The following is an 18,821-nucleotide window of genomic DNA, read 5'->3' as shown; positions in this document are numbered from 1 at the left end:
CCAAAAAGTCTTAAAGTTAAATAGAGGACAAAAAGGCTTTGGAATAAGTTGAAAAAAGTGTGTTGCAGAAACCCAAACCTCTAGCAGCAGCGACCTTTAAACCTGTCAGAACCCCAAGGCTTCAATATCCACCATTGATTTAAAAGAATTGTTTCCCATTCTGATCGCCATGAATCTTCCATGATGCAAAATGCCACAAATCCATCCTGAGTCCAAAACATTAGCTATGCTACAAACCAATATATTAGATGATAAGAAAGGAAAAGGCAAAAGGTTCTTTAAACTAGGGGTGTCAATTCTAGGCCCGCACTGGTTCCGATCGAATCCGACACGTTTATAAATAGGTAGTACACGAAACAGCCACCTAGGCTGACGGGTGCCCGATCGGCCAGATACATTTACAAGCCCAACTTGAACCGACTCCTTTAAGACCGACCCCTTTAATACTACTTGTATTTTTATTTTTTATTTTTTTTTAATATTGTTTGTATTTAGTGCCAAAGACTATGTGATATGTATAAGATGGTAGTTTTTGTTATCTGAAAACATTCATTTTTTTCAAGCATAGTTTAATTGATTTGAACTTGTTGAACTTGGGTTATGTAAGCATAGTTTAATTGATTTGAGTTTCGTGGGTTAAAGACAAGTACATTAGTATCGTAGCTGCTTTGCCCATCTTTGGCTTAATCCATTTTAGTTATGGCATCTTTCTTTGCTATGCTCATCTTTGTCTCGTTTTAATGGTGTTCCCCTTCAAGCACATTTAAGAGACCACTTTTAAAGAGTGTCCATTTAAAGTTAAATAGATCTACAGCCCGGTTAAGGTTCGATTAAGGCCCGTTTATGGCAGCCCGATTAAAGCCCGAGACTGACCAACCTGATTATTAACTGTACCATGCCCATCCTAGCTAAGCCCGTTTAACTAAACGGGCGTTCACAGTGCAGCCATAGATAATGGTCAAGCCCGATTAAGCCCAACCGAGATCGGCCCAGCCCGACTGCTTGACACACCTACTTTAAATTGTCCCCTGGATCATCTGTTAAGGAAGAAAACACAGCTACAGTGAGAACTGGGAAATAAACTTGAATCCATAACCCAACGTAATATATTATTTAAGACAGTTCCCGGGTTAGATTAGTGTTCTGATAGAGAATACTGTTTCTATGCAACCAAAGAAAATAAGCAGAAAAAACCATAACAGACAGAACTCTCTACTTTTTTCAATTTTGGATAAACCTGCATGAGAGAAAAAGTAAATTATAAGATCCCGAATAGTCGAAAATTGAAGTAATTTGGGCCTCAGACCCAGAGGGCCGCATGCCCAAACTCTATCAGAAAAATCACAAAGGAATAAAAGATGAAGACTAGATTCCATTCCCTTTCCACAAAAAACACAGGAAGTATCAATGCATGACCACTTACCAATATGCTCCCCCACTGGAATACCGTTGAATAACAGCCTCCAAAAAAAGAATTTAAATATTGGGTGAATCCGTAATTTTCAAAAAAAAATTCCACCAACGAGACAGAAGCAAAGAATCATGGGTTGACGACTGACCAACCCGATTGGTGTTAGGGCCACGCCGGATGAAGATGGCTGCCTCTTTAGTCGAGAAAAAACCATTTTTTGAAATGGAACCAGTCCAGGTATCATGTCCCATACTCCCATGGGATGGGGAAGGATAAGAATAGCCCAAGTGGTAGGAGAAGAAACAATAGTATTTAACGCAACCTCATTCCAGCCATCACTGGACCGCACCGTATCCACCGTAAAATTCCATCCTGGGGGAATGGTGGGTAACGTATAGAAAAGACTTGGGGAGGGTTGGGACCCATTGGTCATACCAAAACCAAACTGAAGACCCAGAACCAACTTTGGCAAAGACCATGTTCCTGAGAGTCGGAAGAATAGTCCTGATAATATTCCAAATCCTAGAGCCTCGTTTTTTCAAAGTGGATGGATCACAAAGAGACGAATTATTAAAGTATTTGGCCCTCGAGGTCTTAGCCCAAAGAGAATCATTATCAGTTAACAAGCGCCACCCCAACTTTAAAAGACTGTATTATGAGTAGAAGCCTCTCTTAGGCCAAGACTGCCTTTAGACAAAGGGGAACAAATTTTCTTCCAAGAAATGAGGTGAGATTTACGAGCACCCTCACTCGCTCCACCCAGAAATTAGAGCATATGGAATCAATTTTCAATAAGACATCCAATACGATGGGATGGAACCAAGATAAGATGAATAAGTATTTTCATATTTTATATGAACATTCTTTACGTCTACTGACAGAGCTGACCTCTGAAATAATACATCCGCCATGAAAAGTAAGATCAAGATGATTTGATCTTTTTAGAAGACTATTCAAAACAGCAGAAACAGAGTATCAGGGCTTAAGCCCCAGGCCCACAGTACACACAAGATAGGGCCCACAATAAGATTGACAAAGGTCAGAGGAGTAAACTGAATTACTGCTCGCAATTTTAACTAACCCCAAATTCTATATTTTCCCTTCGGTCTCTCATATATCCCACTCTGTCGGATCGAAAGAGAATGCTCAAGACCAGGCGAAGAAAGGGCAAAAAAACAATACAGGCCAGACAAAACAGCTGAAGTGATGAAGACTGAAGAAAATGGATAACAGGAGGGAGAAAGCTCACTTGTATTAGTACAGCATGATCGCTCATTAATTTACAGTGACCCCATACACCAATAGGTAGAGAGGCTCAACATGATACAGAACAAATAGCCAGAAAAGTATGGCCTTTGGCATTTGAATGCTCTGAATATTCCACTACAACATACTGTACTGGTGTTAGAAGTGAACCAGAGCACTCTCTCAGACACAAAGTTGAAAGATCACCGAAAATCAGGTGAAGTCTTTATATGCAATCGCTGGGGGGATGACCAATAAGTCTGCACTGTTCAGGAAGCAAAGAAGAGATGACCTGTCCACTGATAGACAGAAGTTCACCATCAATGCCACAGCCATTATGTGTGCTTTTACCAGGCTTAATCTTCACTGACTTTACCTGCATCCGAACAGATATCTGAATCAGATGTGTTGGAATATCAATTCTATCATGCTAGAATGAAGTGCTATCAACATGCAACCCAAATGAGAGAATAAACCCATGAGACCATGACTCCTATGACAGAAAATAACATGCCAACTGGGATTGAAAACCAACTACAGTTCCAGAGAACCTGCAGAGAGTGGAACAGCCCCATGAATTTATAGTGTCATGCAAATCATGGAATTTACAGTATGAATAGGACATATCTACTTCGTAACTCATAACCAGATCAATTGAGTGACAAGCTATTTCTGCGGCAACTGCTCCCATCTTGAGATGTGTAAAAGACAAAGGTTGTACTCATACCTTGACATACTCTACAGAGGGCAGTGAAAGGTGTCGACCTAACTGCAGACACAAAAAAAATCTCAAAAGCCTCAGACGTCCACTCCCATGAACCAACAGTAAGTCCAAGGTTTTATCATCATGCTCTGCTTTTGGCGCAACCACTTGTACAGTCTGAACAGTCTTGCAGGCATGGTTGCATACCAAAACACCAAGGAATTGCCCCTTTTTAAGAACCCACTTCTCTTCATATTTTGGGATGATTTCCTTTGGGATCCCTGGTTCTACATCATCTGATGGCCCTGGGAGCTCAATAGGGTTCTCTGCATCCCAGTTGGGCTCAGTATCCCACTTTGGTTCAGTATCCCATATGGGACCCGGATCAGACATTGTTGATGAAATATCCTCCTTGTCATTGGTTGATGGATTCCCCCAAGAACATCTAGTGGGATCATGGGTTGCAGTCAATCCAGTCCATCCTTTATCTGCCCTTGACTTTGACCTTGTTCTTGGCCAGTTAGGAGTTGCTGACAGTGGCAGTTGAGGATGCAGAACTTCTGGTTCTGCCATTGCATTACTCCTCCCAGAGGATAGACGCTTTGATTTTGGATCGAGGCCACGGACATACTCAGATGGTTCAGCGCCGACATGTGTGCTGCCAGGCGTATCCAAGTCTCCAAATGTTTGATTAGGGGTCATTAGTGAATCAATACTTGATAGACTGGATGCTCTAGGAATGCCTTCTGCATTTGAACTCCTCATAATGTCTGTGTACAGGTCAGAAACATCAACTGTATCATGAGCAACTGAAAATTTTCCATCTGGGTCAGATGCCTCTTTTGCTGCAGGAAGGTACTCCACCTCAAAGCTGTATTTTGGCAAGCATAAGAACTTGAGGAAACCAGCCACAAAATAGCGAAGAGGACCAAACCGCTTCTGATATTTCTCTGAGAGTTCAAGCACTGCAAAAAATGGGGTCGGGGGGATAAAAAAAAAGAAAAAGGCAGTGAGTCTTCCACACCGTGCCAACATATTTAAACATCTAATATTTTGTTCGTTCATGTAATTTTTTTGTCAGATTGCAGCAACTTCCCAGGCTCAATTACAAGTCTACGTTTGACATGCCAAAAGATCATAGTATCAATCATCTTGTGGAAAGAATGTACAAGAAAAATACATGACTAACTAAAAATTAACAAAGCAGAAAAAACAGTTTTAACTATTGGAACTGCATGGTTTTTGTACGTCAAACTGTGAATGGTACATATACTTGGGTTTTGGTGATTACTAGGTGTATACTTGAAGGGAAAAAGTCTATTTAATTTGTATTATCCAACCTCATTTGTGTCTTGTAAGTGTGCAAGATGGTTTGTAAGCAATGGTTCCTCGGAAGGTTGAGCCTTTATTATGCACTTGGCCTTCCCATGGATGGCAGTGTGGCAACTTCAAAGATTACCATTAGCCCTTGTGCAAGTCCACCCATGATTGGCATGAAGTGCTCTACACATCAGCAAGTCCATCTACGGCATGCAGTAAAACTCACACGGCATCATCAAGAGGACCTTAATAAGTCACACCAGTGAAGCAAATTGGACTTGATCAAGCTTCCATCAGTAAGACCAAATGGAGATCATCAAGCAACAGTGGGTCAAGAGCTTAAAGTGATCAACTCTTCAAAAGACTTCATCAATGGCAATGTATCTGTATGCCTTAGGATTTCATTTTTGTAAATTGTAATATCTTGTAATTCTAAACATGCATCTGCGTGCTGATTCTAAAAACTAGGACAAGTGACCAAAACCAAAAAGACCTAACTTGAGGATATTGGGTTACCTAGATTTAAACTTTAGGAAATTGGGTTTAGGGTTTAGGGTTTAGGTAACAAAATGTTTTAAACTCGGAAATATAATTGAAAACATGTTAAGTTCAGGAGGGTCAAAATCTGATTGGGCACAGCCCAATTTGGTGTGCTGGTCAATGTACTTGTCAACCGGTACATACCGGTCGATTCAACCCAAGAGCTCCTGGGCCCAGCTAGTACCTACCAACAGATGGGCCACGGGAGCTACTAGCTCAGCCAGCTTGATCTAGCGGTTCAGGCACCGGCAGACCAGTTTCGAACAACGGTTATAAAGGCTCCGTTTGATAACACTTTGTGGGAGTGATTCTACTGATTTTCTGTTCTGAGCATGGGATTGTGTTTGGTATGTCCGGGTTGATTTTATGCTCCCACAGAATGAACTGGTCCAAATATTGATCTCAGATCTAGATTTGCGGAGCAAATTGATAAACTTTAAAAGAGGTGACCCCGATATTTTCTACTCATGACCCATCCCTTCACCTTCTGCTTTTGGTCGGCTGTGAAATGCAAGACAACTGCTCAGATAATCTTCCTCCCTCCTCGTGACCCATCCCTTCATCTTCTTCTTTTGGTCAGTTGTGAAAAATGCAAGATAACTGCTCAGATAATCGTGTGTGTGTGTGTGTGTGTGTGTGTCTGACATTATAGGGGTTCTGCGTCTCAATAGTCCATTCTCTCTTTGCCAAGGAGATGACAAGAAGTTGTCGTCTTCGCGTCGACTAAAATGCACCTTCAACCTTCCTTTTGGTCTTCCGTAATACCATGCCCTTCACAACTTGCAGCCCAAAGCCCCAAACAGCTCTTGGTTTCTCAGAGGCAATTCTGAGGCTGCACTGGTGGATATTGTGCCTAACTGAACACCTTTGACCTTTGCCCATATTAAGAAGTTGAGGCATCAAAGAAACCCAGGTGTCTACAGTAAATTCCTTTTAATTTTCTTGTGGGGTTTGAGAAATTGCTGTTGATTTGGATTAAAGCCAGGGGAAGCTCGGTTTAGACAATTGGGTTTTCCTCTTTGATGTCATGCTTACTCTTAATCCTGAAGAGATGATTTTGAAGGCTCTTAACCACCGACTTCCCTCTCCTTCAATCTATTCTTACATGGCTTCCTGCATTCCTTCATGTTCATGGTTTTTGCTTCTTAAATATATGGTTTTATATTTGAGGCAACAGTACTGCTTGAACTTGGAGATGCTGCATTGGAAAGTTCTTTTGAGAACATAAAATTTTATGGTTTAGGGTTTGAACTTGAAAATGCTGCATCGGAAAATTCTTTTGAGAACATAAAATTTTATTGTTTCTTACCAGCAGAAGAAACATCAGATCTAGATGATCGAACCAGCAGAAGCAAAACATTCCATTCCATCGGTTTAGAATAGAACCCCATCTCGAGCAGTAGCAAATATCGAGAACAAGATCACAAAACATATGCAGCAATTAGCAGAACCAGAAATCAGCAGGTATCAGCAATCAATACCAGATTCAGCAACGACAAACAAAATCAGAGATGGAGGTCAATGTGGAACCAAGGAAAGACACCAAGCTCAATCCCAAAACCCTTAGAGATGCAAATCTCGCTTTTGAGAATCAAATAGAAGATGCGAATCTCGCTCTCGAAGGACACCAGCAGAAATCGATAGACAAAAGCAGCAAAGAAAAACAGCCACACCAGAGGTAGTGGAAGAAAAAAAGGACAGCAGTTGATCAACACGACACATGATCATTCACCAATGTATGCAACTCAATATATTTTTTTTTTTTTAACACTCGCAAACAGTACACAATTTTTCATTTTTCTTTTGACACAAGTAGTAATCAACTATAGGAGACCCTATATTTTTTTTTTTCTTCCCTTCTTCATCGTTCTGATACCATGTAACAAAATCAAGAACAAGCAAACCAGAATCTATAAAGAGAAGAATAAAGAGAGAAACAATTGAGCGAGGATGTGCTAAGAACCATGGTAGGCTGGCTTGTATCTAGCGTGGATAGACAATCTTTATTTATAATATTTAATAACAAAAATATAGTCTAAGTAGAATTCCTACTTAGAGTACAACTCAAGTAAGAAAATAATAAGGAAACTGAAAGAAGGAACTAAACACACATCATGTTAGGGACAAACCCCAAACATGACTAACCACTAAAACTTTAGTACCGCAGAACGTATCTTAACATCATTCCTGATAAATGTTATCCCAAATCGGTTTGAATGTTTCATTGCAACATTAAAGTGGAGAATAATGGGGAGGATGTGTTCATAAAAGTTATGCGAGAGGTACCCCATTAAATTTGATTGCAATGATTTGAGCATGCTGCTTGAGATTTCAAATGAAGGGAATAAACTGTTTTTGACCATTAAGGAAGACTCCAACAAGATCATGGATGTTAGCTTGGTTTATGAGACATGTCCACTCGCCTCAAGTATGTGGATTGTCTGCCTCTTAGAGAGAAGATATGTAATAGAATCCAATCTTAGAAAGGAAGGGTCCTCTGGACTGGACGTTTGGAGCTCATCAAGTCTGTTCTCAACAGTATTCAAGTTTTCTGGTCGAATTGCTTCATCTTTCCCAATCTGTAAAAAACTATGCTCATGAACCCAAGGTTAAAGGAGTTTCATTAAAGCCCACTCATAGGATTTTAAGTTTGATAATTAAACATAATATTCTCCCTAGAAGTAGATACAGAGCAGATGTGATTCCATTCCAAGCCTTTCTCACCTATTGCCTCACAGTAGGAAAGGAAGTTAATCTTCCTTATATTATAACGAGATACATGATCACTATTCGCAATTGAGTATCTCCAGGGTCATTACCGTATGGTAAAATGTTCTCATATTTTTAAGCATTTCGGAGTAGATTTGGATGGTGAAGTTGTCTCAAGAGATACCAAGGATATAGACACTTTGACTATGAAGAAAATGAAGATTAGGGATGTGCCTCAAAGTGATGATGATGAAGATAACTCAATGAGGGTGCATGTTAATGAGCATGAAATGCCACCGCGCCAGTTCCTACTCACTCCATCGGTAACCCTCTCACTAGAGAGGAATTTCAGGCCTTTGTCCATGACACAGCAGAGAGGTTTAATTGTCTGAACACTATATTTGATCTATTTGAAACAAACTTCAACGCTAGCCATGACAGTTTTGAGGCTTCATCCATGGCTTCCTATGATGCAATTGAAAATCAGAACTAGTATATTCTGGATCAGTTGCAGAACATGTCACAGAATTTCTATGCTACCTTTCCTCCACCACCTCCATCATCTTGAATTAGAGCTTGTGTTTGTGGGTTATGCTTGTACTTTTCTTATATGTATTGTATTGTGTTCCTTTTGAGTGTTTTGTATGTTGAGCTTTGCATGAAAGCTCCTTGTTGTGTTAGTTGTATCCCCTTGGGAATGCTTCAAGTATGCTATGTAATGTGCTTCTTGTGTTTTGTGTTTGTGAGTTGCAAGTCTATTGTACTTTTGCTCATTTGAGGATTGTCCTTTTTTTTCTCTTCTTTAGTGTCTTCAATCCTGTAATCCTTTTAAGGAACATCAACGAAAGGATTGAATAGGGTTATGGATTCCTATGCTATCATTTGGTTACATTTTTATAAATTTATAGTCTTTGGCATTACCATTAAAAGCACCTAATTTGTACATTTCCATCTCTTATGCTCCTATGTGAATGGATCCTTTTTTGTCAATGACAAAGGGGGAGAAAAATAGTGGAAACGTGTGGGGAACCTAAAAGGTGTATGGAGTAAAAAGGATGGTGAATGCCTTGTTATGTAGCCTTGAATTGGAATAGATAGGGGGATAATTCCTCACTTATTTTTGGTACATTTCACAAATTTCCACTGCTTAAATTCCAATTTCACACTTTCTTTATTACCTTTACTCTTGCCTATGCTATATTAAAAGGATAAAATTCTTTATAGCATGAGTTGTGGGGGAGCACTTAAATTTCTTCCACACTAGTTTTTCATCGCCAAAAAGGGGAAGATTGTTGAGACATGGTACATATACTTAGGCTTCTGGTGATTACTAACTGTGTTCCTCAAGAGAGAAAAAAACTTTTACTTGTATTATCCAAGTGTGCAGGATAGTTTGTGAGCAACGGTTCCTTGGATGGTTAAGCCTCTATCATGATCATGAGCTTCACCTTCCCATGGATGACAGAAAATGGCAACTTAAAAGGTTACCATTAGCCCTTGTGTAAATCCACCAATGATTGGCTTGAAGTGTTCGACACTTCAATAAGTCCATCTGCGATATGTGGTGAGTCACACGGCTGCATTAAGATCACCACAGGAAGTCACCATTATTATTTATTATCATTTTTAGTTTTTCTGCTAACGGGTATCCAAGCCTTCGGGCTGACTAGTCCCGTGTATACTGACCCCACAACTGCATGGACCGGGTCATACTAGGGTTGAATGAGAACCATTCAACTTTCAGTGAAGAGCACTAAACACCCTCGTGTGAGTGGCCCCAAGGAGGTAAGAGGAGTCGAACTCATAACCACACGCTTCCTGAGGCGAAGGTACCTTGCCAACTCGGCTACCCCATTGGGGTTCAGGAAATCCACCAATTGTGGCATGATGAAAGTGAAGAAAATTGGACTCATTCAAGCTTCCATCAAGAAGAACAATTGGAGACCATCAAGCAATAGTGGGTTAAGAGCTTAAAGTGATCATTCTTCAAAAGACTCCACCGATAATGACGTATCTCTGTCTTAGGATTTCATTTTTGTAAATTGTCATATCTTGTAATCCTAAGCATGCAAATGTGAGGCGATTCTCAACACACTGACATTAGTGACTTCTCAACACTCGGACATTAGTGACTCACCTAAACCAAAAAGACCTCACTTGTGCATATTGGTATAACCAGACGACTTTGGGGAAATTGGCCTTGGATAACAAACTGTTTTAAACTGAGAATTTTGACTTGGAATATAATTGAAAACATGTTAAAATTAACGAGGCAAAATATGATCTTGCACAGCTCAATTGGGCTATTGGTCGATGCAGCCCGAGAGCACACAGGCCCTACCTGCCTGTGTACCTGTCGACTGGTACCTACGGCCAAAAATGGGACCCAAGAGCTGCTAGCTCAGCCGGCGTGATCTAGCAGTTAGTCCACCGCCACAGCTAGAGCATCAATCGATGTACTGGTTGATCGGTGACTGACCAGTTCCAAGCAACGGTTATAAAATGGCTAGTTGCTCCAATGGTCATAAGAGCACCGGTCCACCGGCAAGGCTAAAATCTTCCCGTTGCAGTTGGCCTTTGTACTAACTTCTGAGCTCTATTTAATGACCAAGTGGCAGCCAATTCAACCAACTTTGTGCCTTCAAAATATCATTTATTGAGTCATTAATGCCCAAGGTTGATGAGAATCATCATTGTGCTTTTATCTTCCATACCTACCTCCACTGGAGGTTTTTGTCTAGAGCTTCATTTTTTTACCTTGGATTTGGAACCTGTAATTTATCTCTACGAAAAAAAAAAACTTTATATCAACTTTTAGAATGTAAGTTGTTAGTGGTGAGCCTAGGAAACCACTAGGTTTTGAGTGTGAGCCCAAACACTTGGGTTTGTGTAGATCCCGGAAAAACAATGTGAAAGTTGATCGAATTGATCACTTCAGTGAAAAATCCAAGAAGGTGCCTCATGGTAGTGGATGTAGGCAAGTTGCTTAACCACTTTAAATCCTTGTGTATTGTCTCTGTTTCCCCTTCTCAATTATCTATGATTTTACCTCTACTTTGTGTTCATCAAAGGTTATTTGGTAGACAAGTATTTAATTGTCAACTTTTATTCTCACCCAATTCACCCCCTCTTGGGTATGCCTGATCCAACACCAAGGGGCAATATGATATAATTATCCTAGTAATGACCTAATATAAGAAAACCAATATATAATAAACAAAGCATAGGATATAATACAAGTATACTCATCAACAAACAAAGCAATAAATATAAATCAATGTAAAGTCGTGACGTGGCAAACAACTGATAATATAAGGCGTGTTATCACTATGCCATAAGGTGATGCCTAGGCATCCAAGGCGGTCTCCTTTCTTGCATCAAACATGACATGTTGTTGCCTTCGTCCTAAGAAGGCACCTAGATGCCAAGGCAGCAGTTAGGTGATGCCTTGACAACCATGCCGCATGTCCTTTCATCAGAACACCTTCTTGACATGCCAAAACCAATTTTTGCACCTTCCCTGTCCAAACTGGGGTGGATCTGGAAGCCCATGAGGTTGCTGATTCAGCCATGTTCAGCACTTCAGCCACCATTAAAAAGTGTTAGATAGTACATGTAATTTCCCACCTATCCACTTCCCCATAAAAACAAAAGCTACTATGCATGGAATATACTACATCATTTGCATCAGCTTAATCATATCTAAAAACTGTATGTATCAATTGTAATGGGGGAGAATCTAGAGATTCATTCATGTTGTAATATCACATAAAACATAGACGCTACACCTCTATTCCCTCCATTATAAAACTTCATCGTTCTTACTACTATATATAATGTATATCTATTCCATACACACCAATACTTAAACAGTAGAATCAACTAAAACTCTTATCACCTAGTCGGACTAGCAAGCATGAATTTGCAATTAGTCCATACGCAAAACAAAAAATTAAAGTAGCTGGAAGACACTAATCACAAGAATTGTGATTTACCATCACTCACAAAACCGTAGTATGAGACTGTCATCCCAAAGTGAATGGTACCAGTCTGTATCCACTCAACAGCAAAAACATCTGTGGCTGTCAGACCACCCTGCAACCACCAGAAAATAGTAAGAAAATGCTCAACATGATGCAATGTTAACCTTTAAATGATTGCTGAAAATAAGCATCAAAATAAGAATTAAATGCGGCAAATCCTGAATCTGGAGTAGGTGTATAGCAGTCAGTCCACCAAAGGTATTATAAAGAACTAAAAAAATATTATTATAATTCTCATGATCCATACATTCCAACGGTGATTAAGCTCTCTACCAAAGCAAGTGATAATTCCATCTTTATTGGGGAAAAAGGTTCTCAGCAAGGATTTAGCAACGACAGAATGTAATGAAGGTCATGTTGCATTTTATTTACCAAAAAAAAAAAAAACTTGTTGGATTTTGACATCTGAGGTTGCAAGCCCAAAGGTTTCATGTGTTGTCACCCAACCTCTAGCCCCATAGAAGTTTCAACCAAGCAATCTCAGCCATGTGGCTAAATAAGCCTCTTTTTGCACAAGGAAAAGGCGCTATATTGTTTTGTTCAAGCATGGAATTAAAAAATAAAAAGCAGTAGCACCATCATTAAAAGCACCATATGTAGTCCAAGGAGGTGCAAAACAAAAACAAAAACAAAATCATGAAGAAACATGAACGATAGCACCCTAATATGCAGACATGATGTGAAAGCATCCTCCCGTTTCTTCCTTGGGATTTAATACAACATGGAATGATGTGACCAGTGGCAGAGTAACCCAAGCAGGACCAGATTCAATTGGAGCTCTTTTTTTCTTTTGCTCATGGTCTCAACTGATTGACTGCTGCAAAGGTTTTCCTCCCACACCTTACCTTGGGATCTAATTCAATATGGAAAAATGTGTGGGGCATGTCGGAAGAATCACCAGTGAAGAACAGAGTTCTATTCAACAAGGAGCTTCCATTTTGTAGTGCCCCCAAACCCGGGATAAGGGAATGGTGCAGCCCTCACGGGCGGAGATTGTAAGTTCTAAAGTTTAAAACTTATTATAGTTAAGTCACTCGGCCATGAACTTAAGATTTCAACTTTTCACAATTAGATCCAAGATGGACAATAGACAATACAAAGTACATAATTTCCTTTATTATTTATAGCCTAGATTCATGCTCTCTGACAATTTACTACAGAATCTCAAATCCCCTGTCATTGTCCCTATACACCAAACTCGTTGAAGATGATTACATAGTAACCATACATCTGACAAAATTTCCTCTATTTAGATCCATCCTCCGCCTAATAGTTCCTCCATCAATCTGGAATAAAGTCCTTGTACAAGAAAAACAAAAAAAAAAACCCACAATAGGGTGAGCTACAACAGCTCAGTGAGTAAAACATACTTAATTATTCCACCCGAAACACACATAATAAAATCAGGGTTTTTATGCTCCCATAAGTATCCCATACACATCATCACAATCATACACAGATTGTCACATTCATAATTCCACTTCACTTCATTGCCATGACCACCCATAGTGGAATGGTTCACCATGTGGAGTCTCACTCCTCCTTCCCCCGCTAAGTGAGGTACGTCAAAACTCATTATACGGTAAATACACTCACTCCTTCCCCTGCAAAGTGAGGCTCCACACAAGTTGGTACACTCACTCCTTCCCTAGCTAAGTGAGGTACCCACACAAGTATTACAACACATCTTAATCTAAGTTACCATAATTCAATAACTCATTTTTTCCCATTATTACATCACATACATAATAATGATATGTATTAATGTATTTATAACACAAAGCATTACTCTATTTATAACAGACATACATCCAATAACATACACCATAACATCCAATTCGAGAAAATAAAGTAAATTCCTCACCTCGGTTCTCGTGCTAAAATGTCACCTCAACAACCACTCAGTATTCGTTAGTCGTCCACTAGTAGCATACACAATAAACTTTCAATAACAGACCATGGGGTACCACAAATCAATGCTCTTTCAGCCAGGGTCATATTCAATGGCATTTTGGTCATATCAAATGACGGTTTTAGGAGATGGGTTCTTTATGGTAATTGTCGATTATCGAGTCATGAATCCAACGCAATTCGAATCACCTCGCCCCGAGTCTGTATGCGAAAGTCCTAACCGTTTTCATGAGGTCAATCTGCCAAACAGGCTTGATCTGGTGAGACTAGTTCCCAAGTGATATTCTGGTTCCCAAAAACGGAAGACAAGCTGCACGCCGGTTCCCAACCGGCACCCAATGAAATGTACATCCGTTGAGCTCTAAAGACTCCAGAGGTTGTCAGTGCTCACCGGTTCCTCAAGCAACATGCCAGCAGATCCAAAAGGCATGCCGGATTGTGTCCAGAAACAGATTTTGAGCTCGAATTGAGTCTCCAAAACCCAAATTTGAACCCAAAACAATATGCATAATCCTCCCTACTTCAAATTTAGTTATAATGACTCATCTCACATGCATCAAACCTCACTTAACTTACATGCACCATATTTCAGATTAGATTTCGAACTCCTACCCTCAACCTCATACATTTGTGATGGTTTTCTTACCAAACCCACACCTCTCTTTCTCTAATTCATTAATTAAACCACAACATTATATCTAATACATAAAACAATGTTGAAATCACTTATCCAACACATGGTTGGTAGACCATCACTACAACTCCCTTCTATCTTCAATTTCTTTAACAAAATCTTCAAAGATCCAACTAACACTTCCAGGTTCAGATCCTAGTATTCTTGCGTGCAAACTAAGAACTAGTAAATGCTTCTTATCACACCCCTAATTGCATAATCTCTCCTCATCATACACTTGCATCAATCATGGAAGTTAATCATCAACACTCCCTCACTCGCATAGCTTCTCTCTAAATTCTCTTATTAAGTTCATGGTTGTAGAACAAAAGAAAATGAATTAACTCTAATGTAACATATATATGGGAAAAATATTCATGCTAGTATGGCGCAAGCAATGCCAGACTAAGGTGCACGAAAAGACCTCTATGCCCCCCCGGGTGCGCTGAAGATGCTCCGGTGCATTGGTGTGGCTTGCACTAGACCGGCAGGGCTCTTACGCCCTATATATGTATATATTTATGGATTTGTATAATACCATGTTTGCCCTCACTATTCAAATTTCTAACCATGATATAAAATTTCTATTTGAGGTACCCTCCTAAATTTGTTAAATATCTACAACTCCCTTAACTAAAATTATATAGCAAATCACATCATATGGGTGAAACACCTAAACTGTCCTCGTTTTAAGTAGCCTAAATTGCATGCATGTGTCCCCCTCTAGGTACCCTTAAATAGTAACCTTAGCATAAATAGACTATTCTGCCTTAGACTTAAATAAGAAATATCCAATCTTTCGTTATCCACCCGCACATCCAGGTCTCCTCCTCCTACTGCTTGTGCTGGAATCCGAAGATGCCGATAATCTCTTTTTTTCTTCTCTCTTCTCTTCTGTTTGGAAGAAGGCACTCAGCTCCGTTTGGCCTTCCCACAAGACCATCCTCCCTTTATTTAGAGAATGCATTTGGATTGATATGACTTTTGGTGGTTCTATCATATGTTACACAGTAGGGAAGTTCACTTTTGCGGCCGCGATCAACCATATTTGGATGGAGCATAATCTTCATAGATGGACTTCCAACTCTTGATCTTTTGAAAAGATTTGAAATGCCAACTTCTTTGATGTTAGCTCCAAACTTGGCTCTAGCCGTCACCGTTCGGTTAGCAATACCCCAAGGAACATGCTCATTGTTGTCTCATGGGGTCTTCGTCCCTCCATCATTTCCCCCCCAACTTGATGTTTCCCCCCTCTTGATGGCTCCCATTGGGCTCGTTGTTCTTTCGCTCTCTCCCCCCCTCCTTTGCATGTTCTTCCTCTTGGTAATGAATTATTTATTCATTAATATATATATATATATCAATGAAAATGTATACATATGTTTTACACTCATAGTAACTTATGGGGTTTGAACCCATGACCAATACCTCAACCAAATCATGTTATAACCACTAGGTTATCATGCCTTATGTGGCTATGTGCTTAAAATGAATAAGTAAATTACAAAGTCAATTTCAAGTAATTTATCACAGTAAGCAACACATTACATATCTATGGTATACATCAACCATATAATATAAATAAGCATATAGATATTTGTCTATATGTAAACAAATAAGACCACACATCATGTACGACTGAATAAGATTAAAATTTTGTATAATATTAACTCACCCTCGACACTCTAAAACCTTTAAATTATAATCCCTAGTAACCAACCATTTAGTTGTCAACTCTTTGACACACAAAGATCCCAAACATAAATACATACATTTCAAACAGGCAATTCATCATGAAATCATTGAGACACAAGGCAAAGCATTACAAAATCTGAACCTATCTATACAACCCAGGGTCTAATTGAGTACCAAATTATGACTGCAAGCAAGAAACTCTGATACCAGTCCCACCTAAAGATGCGGATTCCCTAAAAACAGACATTTTAATACCTAGGGTATTACAAGTTTTTTTTGTTTTTTTTTGGTGAATAAGAAATGCATTAAAAGAAAGGGGGGGAGGGAATATACAGCCCCAAGGGGAAAGAAAGAAGAAATCTAAACTATACAAAGCCTAAGTATCAATTTTACAATGGTTATCAAATCGCAATTCGCCCACCCCTTTCATCCTCTCAATTGTAATTCCAGTTCTCTTTTTTCTTCTTTTTTCCCCCCAGTCTACATTTGCTTTCTGGTTGGTGGAACTTTTCACTCTTCCCTGTTATCAATGCTACCAAAGTTATTTTGAGTTTACAAGTGTTAAAATCTTCAACAGTTCCTCTTCTCCACTATTCAAAGATTGTTCAAGCAATGGTTCCCCATATTGCTCATCCTCTTCCTATTCAACCAAAGGAATCAACCCCATGTTTCCTAAGAGAAACTTTCTGAGCTGAAAAAAGGTAGCTTCACTACCTATGGATCACAAGCCTACAGGTATCTATGGTTTTCTTGTCTTGTAAAATTTTAGCTTAGCTTTAGTGCCCCCCAGCCCATGTTTCTTAACAATCATACAGAATAGATTTAAAATAAGTGAAGTTTAACCTATTGTTATGAATTGTGGGAAGGATCAAATTTAATTCAACTCGACTAGTGGTTCCCATCAAGTTATGATGTTGATGGATGGCACCTTTCTTTTTTCTTTTCACTAGAAGATAATTTCATTAAAATAAAAATGGAAAAATACATCAAGACCAAAAGACAAGGCTGAGACCACTGAGGCAACTTGCCAACTCCACCTTCGGCATGGCCATCAGTAGTGAAAGCAAGTAGCACCCTAGAAGAATCTAAATCTATGTCTGTCATCGTATCATTCTCCATCTCATCAAGAATGTGATTTGGAAATATCACCGTTGTCTCTAAAACTCCAGTCTTCACAGCCTTCTTCGCAAGGTAATCTGCAATAGGGTTTGCTTCGCGAAAACAATGTACTGACTCCAAAAAAGGTAGAATAGATACACATTTTTGGAGAGCAAACCAAGGAACATGCTTCATCTGGATGGAGGACACAAATACAGCCAAATCGGACGTAATCCACAATCCAACTATGTTAAGATCTTTTTCCCTCATAATACCTTCCAAAACCGCTTCAAACTCTGTCTCAAAAATTTGCTTAATGCCCAAAAATATACAAAAGAATTGCACACCTGGCCAGCACTGTTTCGAAGGACACCTCCTACTACTCCTGCTCTACCTGGATTACCCAGAGAGCTGCCATCGACATTAATCTTGATCCAACTCATAGGGGGCTTGCACCAATGCACCTCTAGAGGAGACTTAGTCAACATATTTTCAATAGTGAGACCAAAATTCCTGCAGCACAGAACATCATTCACCGATCTAACCTCCCCTTTAGTGCTCCCATTGCATAGACTAATCTCCTGCCGAATGGTCTCATAAGTATAGTAAGCATTTCTGGCTCTTTCCTCGTATCGTCTTGTTCCTCTCCCACCAAATATTGGCAAAGACCATGGTGAACCCTATCGTCCAAGGTTTCTTTAGATTGAGAGACCTTGTCTTCCTCTTCCACCACTTTAGCAAATTCTCAACGGATTGCTGATTACTCCATGTCACCCGAAAACAATTCAAGAGTTTTTTCTAGATAGTCACAACAAAAGGGCATTGAAGAAAAATGTGTGCAATACTTTCCTCAGCCTTACCACACATACAGCATTTTGAGGCTATCTGAATGCCTTTCTTCATTATCATATCATCCATGCGAAGCCTGCCATGAGCAAGACGCCATCCAAAGGTTGAATATCTAGGAGGCAGCCCCTTATGCCTAATCACAGAGCTCCAATGAACTTTAAGAGTCTTTTTCCTAATTTCTTCCCATGCCAACGCCATATTTTAAACCACTGAAAGAGTAAAAGACCATAAACAAATATCTTCCATCTGAAAGCTGGGAATTTTAATCTCCTTCACAGTTTGGAATATCTTTCTCAAGAGATCTGATCTAACCTAAGGAATATTCCATTCACCACCATTATAAAATCAACAACTTTGGCTGAGGCGTTTTGAATGATTGCTTCGTCTAGGTTAGCCTCTTTCGTAATGGATTTTGGACCCCACTATTTATCCTTCCAAAAATTCGCTAAATTACTATTCCCCATGATCCATCTCTCCTGAGCTTCAACGAAGTTCCACATCTTTCAAACTCCCATCAAAATAGATGAAGCTCCGCTGCCCAGATTTATCCTACCTCCCTACATGATAAATCGAGCTCTAAGGAAAGAGCTAGTCAATGATTTCTCATGCTTAATTCTCCACACC

At 39.6% G+C, this 18,821-nt stretch overlaps 1 protein-coding gene across 5 annotated transcripts in view; it reads right to left on the bottom strand.

Annotated features, from left to right (window-relative positions):
* Window positions 1-2,634: 2,634 nt before the first annotated feature.
* The window catches only part of LOC122081780 (sphingoid long-chain bases kinase 1-like), a 49,041-nt gene continuing 32,854 nt past the window's right edge, over window positions 2,635-18,821 (bottom strand). For all 5 annotated transcript variants that reach the window (XM_042649054.1, XM_042649057.1, XM_042649056.1 and 2 more), the window contains 3 exons: window positions 11,924-12,023; window positions 3,384-4,324; window positions 2,635-3,032 (listed from right to left, as the gene is read on the bottom strand). In XM_042649054.1, coding sequence (XP_042504988.1) covers window positions 2,883-3,032; window positions 3,384-4,324; window positions 11,924-12,023 — 1,191 coding nt within the window. In that variant the 3' untranslated portion in view covers window positions 2,635-2,882. The remainder of the gene's footprint in view (window positions 3,033-3,383; window positions 4,325-11,923; window positions 12,024-18,821) is intronic.

This window comes from Macadamia integrifolia, chromosome 6, assembly GCF_013358625.1.
Source record: "Macadamia integrifolia cultivar HAES 741 chromosome 6, SCU_Mint_v3, whole genome shotgun sequence".
Classification (NCBI taxonomy): domain Eukaryota; kingdom Viridiplantae; phylum Streptophyta; class Magnoliopsida; order Proteales; family Proteaceae; genus Macadamia; species Macadamia integrifolia.
Note: the sequence above shows the minus strand (reverse complement) of the source record. Positions and strands in the feature narration are given on the sequence as shown.